The sequence below is a fragment of the Adelges cooleyi genome, unplaced genomic scaffold (genome assembly GCF_023614345.1).
Source record: "Adelges cooleyi isolate 19-005CV unplaced genomic scaffold, UGA_ACOO_1.1 ACOO_flye_CR_arks_rails_tigmint_CR_PRNA_108, whole genome shotgun sequence".
NCBI lineage: Eukaryota > Metazoa > Arthropoda > Insecta > Hemiptera > Adelgidae > Adelges > Adelges cooleyi.
This window is the reverse complement of record NW_026095761.1, coordinates 4,733,764-4,748,632: the sequence shown is the minus strand read 5'-3', so window position 1 is coordinate 4,748,632 and position 14,869 is coordinate 4,733,764. Positions and strand designations below refer to the sequence as shown.

General features: G+C 32.1%; 1 protein-coding gene across 1 annotated transcript; it reads right to left on the bottom strand.

Moving 5' to 3' along the window:
• Positions 1 to 3,775: 3,775 nt before the first annotated feature.
• On the bottom strand, positions 3,776 to 14,738 carry LOC126839433 (uncharacterized). Its single transcript, XM_050574785.1, has 3 exons — positions 14,258 to 14,738; positions 8,455 to 8,640; positions 3,776 to 5,315 (listed from the first exon to the last, which is right to left on the bottom strand). Exons 1-3 carry the CDS (start codon positions 14,361 to 14,363, stop codon positions 4,834 to 4,836), a joined length of 774 nt encoding a protein of 257 aa, XP_050430742.1. The 5' UTR covers positions 14,364 to 14,738; the 3' UTR covers positions 3,776 to 4,833.
• Positions 14,739 to 14,869: the final 131 nt, after the last annotated feature.

The window sequence follows — 14,869 nt, the reverse complement described above, 5'->3', positions numbered from 1 at the left end:
GTGAAAGAGATTAGATTTCACACCCATCCCTCCTAAAAAAAATCAAGTGGTTCTAAGGTGAACAGGCACAATAAAAAAAACACATCACTGTAAAATTAATACCTTCCTAGCTCCACACCGAAGCTAAAACAGAAGTCTGGAATTTAGTATGAAATTATGAAAGACTTCAAAATAGGTCAAACTGTATATTTTTGGGGTCGTTGACTTTCTGATTTTGTTATCAGTTTCTAATTTTAAAAAGCCAAAAAAATCTTAAGTAAAAAATAAAAACCGTACGAAAAATGAATAAGGAAACTAAGTAGGTGTCCATAAAAAAATTGATATTTTTTGACGAAGTTATAGCAAGTTCATGTTAATAAGCACACAAAATATGCAAAAATAAACAATTTTTTTCAACAATAAAAAAAAATACCGTTAAGCATACATTTTTTTCATTATGTTATAGACGTTTATAAGTCCTACCTTATGAAGTATTATCTCATTAGTGTGCTATTCAATAGACTGTAAATTGTACTGATCTGAATTAGTCTCGATTAGAAAGGAAAACAATTAAAAAAGCTTTGTGGCAAAATTGTAAGTTTGTCCGCAATTATATATTATGTATTTTTCTGTACAGTGTAATATTTTCATTGTGAAATAATTGACAATTGTTAAATTGTTAATTGGGCGTATAAAAATGGTTATTATGACTAAGGTCTTACTAGTAACTTTATTTGGTAAAAAACTGACATTGACCCTGCTCGCGTTGAGCAGGGTTATTTGTGCACGTGATGCATGTTTTATAAAGATAATTTGTAGTTTTCCTAGTATTTAAATCATCAATGCATCCATCTCTACAGTTTTGTACCCTGAAAATAGAAGCTATTTTTTAAATATTTAAATTTAAGCATTGCTGGTAACTAGAGCTAGACTTTTTAATTGGATTTTTATTATAATCATTTTAACATTTGTATTTTTAAAATTAAGCGTTTCTAACTTTATTTTACCTAATGAGATACCGTGGAGAGACTGAACAATATGAAAATTTCAGTTAAATAAATATCGTGGAACCTGATAAAAAATAGTAATAACTTCGTTATAAAAATGTACAGGGTGAATAATTAAGGATAAGACACTTAAAATAATTGAAATTTTTAGTTTATATTTTCGAAACCTTTTTCGTTAATGTTAATATTTAATCAGCTCTATAAATCAAGAATAATTTGTTGAAAATATTGACCAACCGATATCTAGTTTGGGATTATAACTTTTAAAATTATTAAAGTTTAAAAGTAATGATCCATAACTAAAAAAATGTAATTATTTTAATACAAAATTAGTGTAATCCTTAATAAATCTCCCTGAACCTTCCTATCTCCACATATTTACAAATATCTACTTAAAATTTCAAATATTTTACAATATATGAATTCCTATATATCGATGATATTTTTTTCAATCGTTGAACAATTTTGTAACACTAAAAACAATAAGGTCAATCTGTATGTTTTAACTTTTAATGTTTACTTTCGTCACTAATGTTTAAACTAACTACTAGGTTTTTTTAATTTTAGAACTTTTATAAGTTTTGAAGTATGATAAGACCTAGAATATTATGTTTTTATTGTAGTTTATTCACTTTAATAAAAACTGTTATTATTTCCCTAAAAGTACACATTTTTCGGTGACTCATATAGTTCGCTTAACGGCTAACCGCGTATCTAAACAATATTGCCGTGTTGTAATTATTATTATTAACCATTACCTATTATTATATTTAATACATTTTTTAACAGTGATAAGAATATCGCATTGTGTTGCTTTTTTTTTACACGCATAATATATTGTTTGATTTTAAAAATAATCAAATTGTATTGTTTTGCGTTAGATCCGACGTCAGGTCTACTGGCAAGGCTTATATAATTATGTGTATTGTTAAACCAAGTCTACAGAGTGATCCCTTAAAGACAAGAAACTAAATTTTGATTTAAATAATTATTGCAAGTTTTCTATGTTTGCAAACATTTTTTGTTTATGTCATTTTACATTATAAAATCTTTAAATATTTACACTATTTTAGGATTTTGCAAAGTTCTACCAAATTTTCAAACTCAAACGGTTACGTATGTATAAACAGACTTTAAAATGTTTTTTTTTTTTTAAATATATTTACAATCTGTAATATTAATAATAATGAATAAATTTGTTGATCATTTTACAGTGACACTACTTCAAGACTTTTTAAATTAAGAACAATTTCCTGAAAATGTTGACCGATCGGTAGGTACCCAACCAGTTTGGGATAATAACTTTTAAAATATAGTACTTAACTTTAAAAATAATTACCCAAAACCGATGGCCGAGTAAGTATAGGTACACGTTATCATTTAAGTTTTAAAAGTCGACAGAACTCTGGGAAAAAATTGGCAACAATTTGAATATCGTACAATATTGTAAAATAACATAAGGTAAATGAATGCCTCCGAAAACAAAAAACTAGAAAATTTCAATTATCTTGTCTTATTTTTTTATGAATCACCCTGTACATAATACATCCATTTCCTTGCCAATATTGACAGCGTCTGTTATAGTAAATAATAATGATGTGTTAAATAATATTATTGTATTATATTTTGCGGGCACACAAATGGCAAACAAAACAATAACAGGCGGTTAAATATTGTCAGATGACGTGCCGGCGTGACGTCAATAGCCAAACGCAATTTTAAATTTATTTTTTCTAATCATCATAATATTATTACATCGTGTAATTTGCACTGTAATCGGCAAAATTCCATCCACATTGGCAACCTCGCAGGCAAACATCACTCGATACGATTGTCTAGTCCGTTCTGATCCTCATGTCAAGATATATAAGCCAAAATTAAAAACAAAACAAAAGCCACAATGTTATTTACAAAACAATATTATCGTCCACCTGTATCATAGGTATGTGATAGGGTATAGAAATATACTATTAAAGTGGTTAAATATTACTTGTGCTTCCTAGTTTCTACTTTCCACTCTGATATTAATCATTTTGTTTTTTTTTATTTACAAAATGCATCAGTTTAGAATATTCGTGGGTATCCTTATTACCTTTCTCCCCCCTCTTTCCTAATTATATAACCTCCAAGTTTAGGATCGACTTTGAATTTGACGGTGAAAAAAAATATTTCAAATTCGACCAGTCGTCACCATAGAGTAATAATATGTAAAGCTGCATCATAATATAATGTACTAAACTCGGCCACGAAGTAATCAAAAAGGCGAACTACATTGTGACCACTTTAAATAAAAATTAATACTTTTTTTATATGGTATTAAACACTGCACTGTATAGTAATCTATACAGATCAATTGATAAATTCGAATTATTATTACATGTTATAATATGATAATGGGATAATACCTAATATAACTGATGAGTCATAATATGTTTTATATCAAATAGTCGCAGTAATGTAGCAAGTTCAAAATATGTACCAGAGAAATGTAATTTCGTTATTCTGGGGTCACACTGCGGCTCGCATTTTCGCCTACTTCACAATATTTTACTTATTGCGAACTTCAGCTGGTCGTCATTCATCAGCGGCCTTTTTTGTAAGCAATATGATATACACGAGTACCTAATATCATTAGTAAAAAAATGTTTTATTAAAAATCCGCTAACTTCTAAATAACGCTTTGATTCAATTTAGAAAAAGTGAAATGGAACGAAAAGAGGAAAGGAGTTGTTATTTTGGATACACGAATCGAGCGTGATCGTGGCGGTGAAACAAAACAAATCCGCCGATTGTGCTGGTAACAGTTTTAATTTTTATTTAATAAATTAATAATAATAATAATAGTAATAATAAAAAAATTGCCTAATGTAGGCTACGTTTTTAACATACGAATAAAAAAAATACACGATTCACACTAGGTCCAAACAATACACATTAATATAATATAATATATGTATAGGTATAAAAACGACAATATTATTAACGTTAATATATTTGAAACCTTGGTTAAATAAATTCGGTTTGCTTGAAAACTAAATATTGTTGAAAACTTGAGCTTAGTTCTGTTTTCGATCCGAATGAAATACTTTATTGGCGGCGGTTTTCGTTGGCGTGACAATAACCCGTGTCATATAATTATGTAAATAATATAGGAAAATACAAAACATTAAAAAAAAACACTTACAAAGATCATATTATAATAATTATTATCGAAACGAGGGCCCGCGGACGAAAAACCAAATTCGAGGGGAGCGTGAGCCTTAACTTAAAAATAATAACAATGCTTTGGCCACACACATAATATACGAATAATAATAATATATATGCATATAAATTATAAAAATAACGATTCACTGTCGATCCAAACAAACGATACATAATAATAAGTGTTTTTTTTTTCTTTTTCCATTCATTTTTTTATTTTTTGGACCGAAATTAAATGTTTTCGCGATGTACAAAAAAGTTTAAAAAATCATAACGTTCAACAAATTAAAAGTAATTAATAATAATGATGATAAAAAAAAATATATAAATATAATTAATTATATCAAAATACAAATTGTATGGAATTAGTAGTAGTGTGTACATATTATAATAATAAAAAAAACGTTTGATATTGTCTAGCGCTGTATGAGCGTAAAATAAATAAATAAATAAATAAATAACGTTCTGATTTATCTTTCAAAATGTATTAAAATTATATGCGGTGCACATAAAAATGAGATCAAAGGAGACTTGGTGTCCCCGAGCGGAGACGACCGGAGAGGGTCCGCTCAGTCCGTGTGCAGTGATCGCTTACAGTCTGCTCCGTCTGCTCCGCCGGGGACAACGCGCGCGGTCCGTCCGTTTAGCGCTTGGTTTGAGCGGGCGGCTTACGGTCGTCGGGCGTCCTCGCGGGCGCCGCAATCGTACCGCCGGTGGTCGCTGCCGCGTTGAACGGTGGCGGCTGCAGAGACGTCACGCCCGTGTCGCCTACACCGCCGCCACCGTGCACCGGTACCACGTAGACGTCAGCTAATTTCTTGTTGCCCGACTCGTACGGCGGCAGGCCTTTGATGGTGTCCGCGTAGCTGGGCGGTGCGAACAGATGGTACGGTGGTGGCGGCGTCTCGGGCGTGTATCCCTGGTTGCGACGCCCATACACGTGCCGCCGAAGGTAGCCGGCATGCGGCAGCTCGACGGGCCGGCGCGTGTAAATGGGGTTGCCGAAGAACAGCTCGGAACACGTGACCACGAAGAAGAACAGCACGAGTCCACCGAAAGCGGCCAGGTACCACACGGCGGACAGCGCATCGTCCTCGTCTTCTGCACCGTCCTGATCTTCCTCGTCTGTAATAAAAAAATTACAACTCGATTAATATAATATTACTAGTGACGACATGCATTAATATTACATATCATAGTAATTTAACTCATATTAGGTATTCCTTTTAACTATCCTACTTTTTTTTTTTTTTTGAGTTGTGCAAGTTTTTTAATTTTGCAAACTTATAGAAAGACAATTAATTTGACAAAATTTTCCTGTTCAGAATTCCAAATATTTGACAGGCAAGGAACATCCTGTCAATGGGGATGGAGAGAGCAAAATGGCATACAAAGAAAGACTAAACTTTAATGTGTCTTCACATTCATCTCACAGTAATACACTACACCGTTTTATTTTATAGAAATTCTCTTTTTTTCGTCAGATTTTTTTGTTTTAAGAGAATAAACGATTAGTTCCAACAACACTTGGATTTGTAAATAATAATATTGAATAATATTGTTGCGAAACAAACGGTATTATGTCCAATAATATATTATTATATCATGTAATGACCACGTTGCCAATGTTGTACTGCCATCTTTGGCGTTTAAATACAAAAAGCATTTGCGATCTCATACTACAATATGATATTGCGCACTTTCCGGTTACCATACTGGATTTCTCTTGTGATGTCATCATCGTTTTGCGTTTCAAAAAAAAAAAATATAATATATATGATATTATACCAACTTTATTATATTATGCGCACGCACGCGCTCGTGTAAACGAAAACGAAATACATTTTACATTGTATGTAAATTAATTGTGATAATTAATTGTAAGCGTTTTGAAATGTTCCAACGAATACACTCGAAAACCCCTTACAACAGTGCCAAAAAGAATACATACTTATTTGTTCACAACACGGTTGTGTTGTCTCACGTTAAACGGATCACCACAACGGTGTATCCGAAATACGCTTAACGAATAATATTAATAACTATTATTATTGGTCTCTAAGCGCGTGCCTAGCTCGGTCTCTCACCTTGCCCTGAACCGATGACTAATAAGTTACAAGTCGAAGATTACTAAACATAACAATTAAATCGCTATTATCGGGGTTTGATATTCAAGTACGAATCAACGATAAGGCGACGGTTATGATGATAAAAATCGTCACCAGCCGGCATAATAATAATATAATCGAGAATTTTATAATGATATGCCTGCCACCGTGTCCGGACTGGATTGTAAAATTAAAACGCACCAACAAACAATAATAATAATGTAAAAAAGGCTATTAAATAAAATATACTACCAAAACATAGTGCATTATCACCGTTGTACTTAAATCAATAATTGGGGTCTATATTTTTAATGAACGAGCCGTGGCTCAACTGAAAAATTCCAGTTTTTAAGTATTTTTCTGCAAATACAATTTTTAACAACAATTGTGTTTTAATTATTTCAGTTTTTAATTGTATTGAATACTGTACAATATTAAACAATTATCAAATATTTATATCTTTTAGTTTTTTTCAGAGCTTTATCAACTCTGAATTAAATTTTTTAATAAAGTTAATTACTATAAACGTTTCTAAGTAATTATCCTAAACTGATTATCGACCGGTCAACATTTTTTAGAAAATTTTCATTTTAATTTAAAAAATATATATATTAAGTATAATATTTCCCATTTAAGTTTCAAAAGTCGATAGAGCTCTGGAAAATACTAAAAAAAATGTAAATATTCAGTAATTTTATAATATTTACGATAAAATAAAAACTATAAAATCACAAATTATTTTCCAAAGGAAATGAGTGTCTTACAGAAAATTGATCATCCTGTATAGCTGTTATGTATTGTGTCGTTTGCGTGCAATGGCAAGCCTGTCGACGAGGATAATGTTGAAGATCATAATTATAAAGACAACATAGAATTATTATTTTGTACAGACAAACGATAAAATTACCGCTAGTGTCGGGTAAACTGGTTAAGGAAAACAACAAACATTATACAACAGCCGTTGTGGTGTATTGTGCGCGTTACTGTTTAAATGTAAAGAATTTTTCATTGTTATCAACGCAGTACACTATTTTCGAAAAAAAAATTTTTTTTTTGGTAATGAGAAAGTTATTCACTTAATTGGAATGAAAAGGTCGCATAAAATATGTATAAAAACATATTATATTATATTTTACTGTTTAATTGTTTAATAAAAATAATCATTTTTAAATGAGGGGGTGATTAAAACCACTTGGGTCTTAATTAATCTATATATGTTTGAAATTTAAAACCTAACCGTACACTATGGCAGACCGGCACCGAACGTTCAAGTCTCTGACCGCAACTTCTTGAGTATTTTGTTCGCACAAATAGAGGGTTAAGTTCAAAATCCTACAAAAACTCTTTTTTTCTACCCAAATTCTGTAAAAAGGTCTACACTTCCAAGTCGAACCAAAATTCTAACCTAATATCTTGCCCCACTTGTCCTTCGCCTTTTAGATACTCGGAGATGGAATCACTGTCACAGTATGACTGTATCCTAGGACCTAGGTACTTGCCCAAACTTAACCTACCCCATTAAAATATATATATTTTGAATAGATTTTTTTCAGGCTTCTATCAGGTTCTAAAAAACATCTGGGTCCCTTTTTTTTAGTACCATTTGTGTATCGTTAAATATCAAAATAACCAGAAAATATGCCAAAGGTAGGGGTAATATTTTGTTAATTTGTTTTTTAAAAATTAACTGCGAATTTAAAGCGTGAATTTTTTATTGAGAATAAACCTGTTTTACGCCTAAAACATTTGAAAAAATAAGTTTCAATTTGAAACATTCAAGCTTAAAAAAAATGTATGGAAATTAAAACGCGAATTTAGGTAAAGAGTGTCGCCTTTGTATTTGTATTGTATTTTTTCTCTACTAATTAACACTTGGTGGTTTATAAATAAGTGGTTATATTTTTAAGAATTTTAAGTTGGTGGAACCTCACAAACTCCTTGGGCCAACTAGACTTCATTGGTCATTAAAGAGTCGATCAAACTTCGTACTGACCGTTTTTAATTGTCGAGTATAATTCGTATAAAATAAAAACAGTATATTTTATATATTATTTTCTACCTATCTACACCTAACCTGATACTTCGAACGGAATTTCGCCTATATTATTTTTTTAGTCTAAGTACCTATATGCTAAAGGCGTGTGCACCAGACTTACCCATAAATTGGGAGACGTTGTTGGCTATGTTGAGCATAGCTGTGAAATTGAATCCTCCCTGGGTCGTAACGGTGGTTTTTCCTTTGAACTCGCCAAGGGTGGTCGTAGTGGTGGCGGTAGACGAAACCGCGGCCGCCGAGCCTGCCAACACGGTCCTGACGGGTTTAAACACCATTTCTGCGCTATCTAAAAAGAAAATCAATATTAACAATACAGCATTATAATAATCTACAAATCACAATCAACCTGCAACATGATAATATTGTGTTTACGGGAAATGTACGTGTGCCGCTGCACCGTGCAGCGGCAACCGTGGACATACATTCGTTCTCAAGCATATTATACAAACAAAGGTCGGCGACCCCGAGACCTTAGGCGATGAACGTTTCATTTTTATTTTTTAAATCTACCGAGAGAACACACATGCACCGTGCTCTGCCGACCGGTCAATAAATATATTGATAGTTAAATCACACGGTAACATAACATAATACTACTATAAAAGTAAATGATGTGAACAGAGTGATTCATTAAGGATAAGACGCTCGTTACCACTTCGAACAATTGCATTATTGTAGTCTTCCCGTTTGGAGAAAAGCACTTTAGGTTATTTTACAATATAAGACAATATTGAGTTTCAAAAATTCATAGAGCACCGGAATGTACTAAAAGATGGTAATTGTTTAGTATGTTTTATAATATATTGTAAAATAACATAAAAAAGAACTACAAAAAATTTGCAATTATTTTATGAAAACAAAAAATTAGTATCTTATCATTATATTAAATCAACATAACAAGTTAGAGACTGGCATATTTTAAATACTCGACAAAGTAGCTTGGCTTAGTACAATTTTTCAATTTTTGAAGAAAAAAAAAATTAATTTAAATAGCTTAGTTGTGTACGCCTAAACTAGTATAAAAATATTATTTCTCAAAAAAAAATTCTTAAACATTTCACTGTACAAACAAAATTGTTTTATTCGCAATTTTCCGACAAAGTTTTTACCATCTGTAAATTGCATTCCTGTCCAATCGAGACTAATTTATCTATATAAAGTCTAGTTGAGCACATTAAAGAGAAATTATTTCTAGTTAAATATTTAATTAAGGGATTCGTTTCGGAGCACGACGCAAGGACAAAGGTGTGCGATAAAAAATCAATTACCTATACTAAATGTACATATTATACAAGGCTACTATTGTAACAGTTAATCATGGTTAAAAAAAAAAAAATTTGATTGCAACCCAATTAATAACTGTATCTAGTCGGTTACCGCAAAGTTAGACAAAAATGTGTTTTGAATTAAACGAAATACCTACATAATTTAATAATAAGGCGTTTGTTTACACTTTACTTAAAAACATTAAAAACACTTAACATTTTTTTACGTTTAGTAATAGTCTATGTATATTTATTATTGTAGTTACTGTTTAGTGTTTATATATAGCGATTAAAATTGTAATTTAGCTTTGCCGAGAAAGAAAAATAGTTATTTATTTGTTTTCTGTGTCTGTACCGACAATATTATCCAAACCGCTAAACCGATTTCTTTATGTAGCAACTCTATAGACCAGAAATTGTATCCAAAAGGTACTTTATAGGGTGGAAAATTAAAAAAAATGTAACCAATTTCTCTTAAAAATCTAGAAAAACACTAAAAATGTGCATATTTTTTAAACTACAAAAATCCTTTCCAAAAAAAAAGGATGGCAACTTTTTCGGTATTTTGCTTTTTTGAGTGTAGTTTTTTACGGAATAAAAAATCGTATTATTCTGTTTAATCAGAGTTGTGCATAATTTAAATAAAATGACATCTAGATAAAACATAATTCGAGTATAAGTTATAATTAAAAAAAAATATTATTCCAATAATTTCAAACATAATTAGTTTGTAAGTACTTTTTTGAGGAAATCCTTTTTAAACCACTATTTTGCACAAAACTTATATTCTTATATTCTAATAAGAATTTGCACAACTCTGTGTGTAATACACATATATTTATACATTACGTTTTCTATATTATCGATTAGAACCAAACAATATAATATTAATAAACGAAATAAAAACAATAACATGGGAATACATGTATAGGTAAAATGCATAACAATAATACTATAACGAATAATCATAGTATAAACGTGTGGTGAAGAAAAACAATTAAACGTTCATTTAAACGACCTCGGTAAAGACGACCGCGATCCGACCTAATGAGCAACTTTTGAATTGAATCAATACAAATAATAATAATAATATTAATATAAAATAATAAATATTATTATTGTTATGCCAACAACCTGACCGATTGCGGCCGACTTACCGTAGCTACCGGACGGGAAATGATTACTACTGTTATCACAATAGTAATAGTATTGCAAAAATTATTTTGTGTTGTACATAATAGAGTTTACACACACACGACCGTCTTACATGTGATGCCCGACCAAGGAACACGTGGCCCGAGACGATGGCGAAACGTCCTAAGAAGGATGCGGCGAGTAAAACCATAAACGGCGAGCTATGGGGATTAAGTATTTTTTGCTGAAATCCTACATTGATATGTAGGATGTTGTCTATAACTTAGATTTTTTCCGTTTCTTACCAGGGCGGATTAAACATTTTACAACGGCGTGGCTAGGGCCAAGGCATTTGGGCTTTTGTTAAATTGTTATTTTATACATATTTTTCTGGTTCAATTCGACGTTTTCGTGCACCCCAATAATCGCCTATTTTTCCTTTGGCCGGATGTCGTTGTTTACCCGTAGACCCTTGTTTACCTTACAGCGTGTGTGTGTTAAGACCGTCTCTGAATGGCACATTCTAATAAAAAAAATATTACACCGTTTGATTCGTGTGTCGATGGCGTACGTGGGTCTTTCAACGTAGGCAACTGGCAACTGCCATAATATAACATGGAAACACAATATACAGGGTGATCCATTTGACGGAAACGGAGAGACGCTAATTTCCAAAGAAAACAACTGAACACTTTTGTGATTTTTATTTTTCGAAACATTTATACTTAAGTTTTGGTTTTCTGTACGCTAAGAGTCACCAAAAAACTTGCACTACATAATACTTTTAGGAAAATTATTAACACTTGAGTTTTTTTTTTATTTTGAGTTTACACTACAACAAACATTTTCTAGGTCTTATTATATTTCGAGAGTATTCTGAAAGTGTGTTAATTTTTTTGAAATCTTAATTAAAAATACACATAAAACATGCATTTTGACCTTCTTGTTTGTTTATTTATTTTTACATGCAAAAGCAAATATTACCCATATTTTTAAAAAATGCCTACCTTGAAAACGGTATGGAATACAAAAAAAAAATTAAAAATCTTAGGGGTTTTTTTTTCGGTAGCTAACAAGTGTAAGAAACAAATGTTTTCCAAACTCCTAATAATTGGAAATATGTAAATGGGATTTATCCAATTAAAATGAAGAATTTACTACACGGACAAAAATTGATTTTCACTTGGCCTACTAATTCACAATAATTATAATAGGTTTGCCATTCAGGATAGAATTCAACTAAACATTTGATCTCGAAAAACCACCCCTAAGCCCCAAAAATCCCATAAGAAACGCATATATCTGACAATTTTAAAAGTAAGAAAACGAGTGACTTATCCTTATAATGTATCACCCTGTATGTGTATATTGTATAATATACATTATATAAGCCGGAACTCGTTTTTTGTGCTCTTCTGAGAATTTTAATATCAAGGTTTCTCTAAGGTCGGTGCAGCCAGTATAGGCCGTAAGGTTTAATGGAGGGTTTTCAACAAAAATAAACAATGCACCACCATTACACGTCATAAAGTAGGGGTGGGTGAATACAAGAGAGGGAGAGAGAAGGGAAAAACGCGAACTTTCGACACGTGCGTTCTCGTTAGAAGAAAATCAAACAGGTGTGTACGGATTTTTTTTTTTTAATAGTAAATAACAGAAACTATAACCGTTTTGAAAAGACTAAAAAATAACAGTTTGCACTGCACTAAAACAACTAAAATTGAAAACTTAAGTCCTCGTTAACTGCGGTTTTGACCAATTTTTTTTGTCAATAAGTATTTAATATGCTAAATATTACTAAAATAACTAGGTATAGTAATAATCATTACTTTCGGGGTCATTTTCACTACTATTTATACATTATTGATTATGAGAATAACCAGAAAATTACCTATGAGAGAAGTAAGGTTAAGTTATTCTTGGTTTATTATTTTGGAAACAATTTAAAATATAGAAAATTCAAAAAGTAAGTTTTTTCAATTATTTTCAATTATAAGATGTAAAATATGCATAAAACGAGAGGTCAGTACGTTGCTTTTGTTTTATTTTCTACTCTAAAAAATTAGCAATTGGGGTTTGGAGTCAAAATATCTCCATTATACATAACAGGGTTATTCTTTGCTTTTTTTTAACTCGTTTTAGTAGTTAATTTTTTTATAAATAAATGTTAATTTTTTTTTTTAAATAAGTTCAAGTTCATTCCAACTAAACGATTGGGCCTTATTTTAGCTAAATTACAATATTGGCCAATAAACGGTTAATCGACTGTCGCACTAGCCGTTTTTAACCGAAGAGTATATTATTAATATATTGATAATAATATGTTATATTCAATATACTATTTTATGTTTTTTTTTATTGGTTGTCGCTATTCGATACTTAAACCGTGCCGGTTGTTAGCCGCTGTTGTAGAATATGGCATGATGATGCGCACAGAGACAATTAGATAAACATATATATATTTTTTTTTTTCATTCGGAATAAAAGAATACTGAAGGGTTTAATTGAAACAAACAAATATAATCGTTATCGTCGTCGTGGCCATAATTGTTTTATTTTTCGAACAAATACGATGACCTTTTTCGATACACAGGATCAGTTCATTAATAGTGTCAGCGTGTGTGTGTATGTGGACTACAAACATTATTATTGTACGAGTATACAGGATGATCGGTTAGCTCAATAGCTTTTAAAAATATATTAGACTTTTTTAAATTATTTTTTCTCAATACTTTTATACCAGTTATATTATTCAACAATATAACCCCATCCCTCGTGTGTTTAAACCCAAATAGCTTTTGAGTTTCCAAGCGGTATATATTTGATTAACTTTTTTTATTTAACTATTAATTTACTGAGAATTTTTACTGGCCGTTCTTTAATAACTTCAACCAGTCGAAATATTCAACAAGATATTATTGTTAATTCAAAAAGTCACTAAAGTATATATTATGGTTCAGAAGTTTTACCGCATAAAAATAGGGCTTTATTATTTTTGTGTAATACAAAAAAGTAATATCTCCCAAGTTATCGACTGGGTCGTAGTTAACCAATTACCCTGTACCGCACGCCAGTGTGCACAGTTTGCCAACCGTGCCACCCTATGTATAGTAGCTGAACATATTTTTATTATATATACATTAGTCATGAATAATAATTACCGATATTGACAGCGTTAAAAAGCGTACGGAATTTGTGTTATGTTACATTCGATTATTTTTGTTTTTTTTAATAATAATTATAAACCGTCGCGTCGTTTCAATTAATAATAATAATTATCGTACAAGCGTTTCTCCGACGAAAGAAAATTATTATATTGTTGTTGTTAAATGTGTCGCCGGGTCAAATTATTATTAAGTATAATTATTATTATAGACTGAAATCTGAACGACGAATAAAAAACAAGTAAAAAAAACCCAAAAAAACTCCCAAACGCATTATGGAAAAAATTGAATTATTTTTCTAAAAAACTATTTACAATATTATTATTATTGTATCACTCACCTTTCATTCTGAGCACGATGGTCGCGGAGTCCGTGCACGAGGCCAACGCGGCGACGGCCACGAGGACCGATCTGGCGACGCAACAGCGCACACCGGTGGCCGACATGTTTTGGCGGGCGACTGCGGGGCTTGTCAGTGATCGGATGCGTTGCCTGCGGCGGCGGCGGCTACAGTGGTCGTCGACGTCTGTATGTGGGGCGCGGGTCGCCTACGTCGGGCAGCGTGTGCGTGCGTGCGCGTAACGCGTTAGGATTTATGTTATAACGCACCGTCGTCGTCGTCCAGGAGTACGATACTACAATAATAATAACGAGACGCACCACTACTACTACTGCTGCTGCTAATATGTTTTTTACTATTTACTATAATAATCGAATGTAACCGGTTTGCGGCGGTCCGGTGCGACAAAAAATGTACGCAACACGTGTGTATCGAACGGTTCGTCGGATCGGTCGTCTTGCCGGCGGCGCTTCTCGGTCGTCAGTCGGTTGAACGGCGTGCGCGTAACGCATCTTATATGTGAGCCGTGAGAAAGGTACGCGTTATCTATGCGGCTGGCGCAACAGCTGCTGCTGCTGCTCTACAGATAGGCGGCTGCAGCGGCGGCGTGCA

Excerpts from the sequence above, each read along its gene's own strand:
- LOC126839433 (XM_050574785.1), bottom strand. The coding sequence starts at position 14,363 with ATGTCGGCCACCGGTGTGCGCTGTTGCGTCGCCAGATCGGTCCTCGTG. Across the intron at positions 8,641-14,257 it reads CATCGTGCTCAGAATGAAAG|ATAGCGCAGAAATGGTGTTT; the intron begins GTGAGTGATACA and ends TTTTCTTTTTAG. Across the intron at positions 5,316-8,454 it reads CAACGTCTCCCAATTTATGG|ACGAGGAAGATCAGGACGGT; the intron begins GTAAGTCTGGTG and ends TTTTTATTACAG.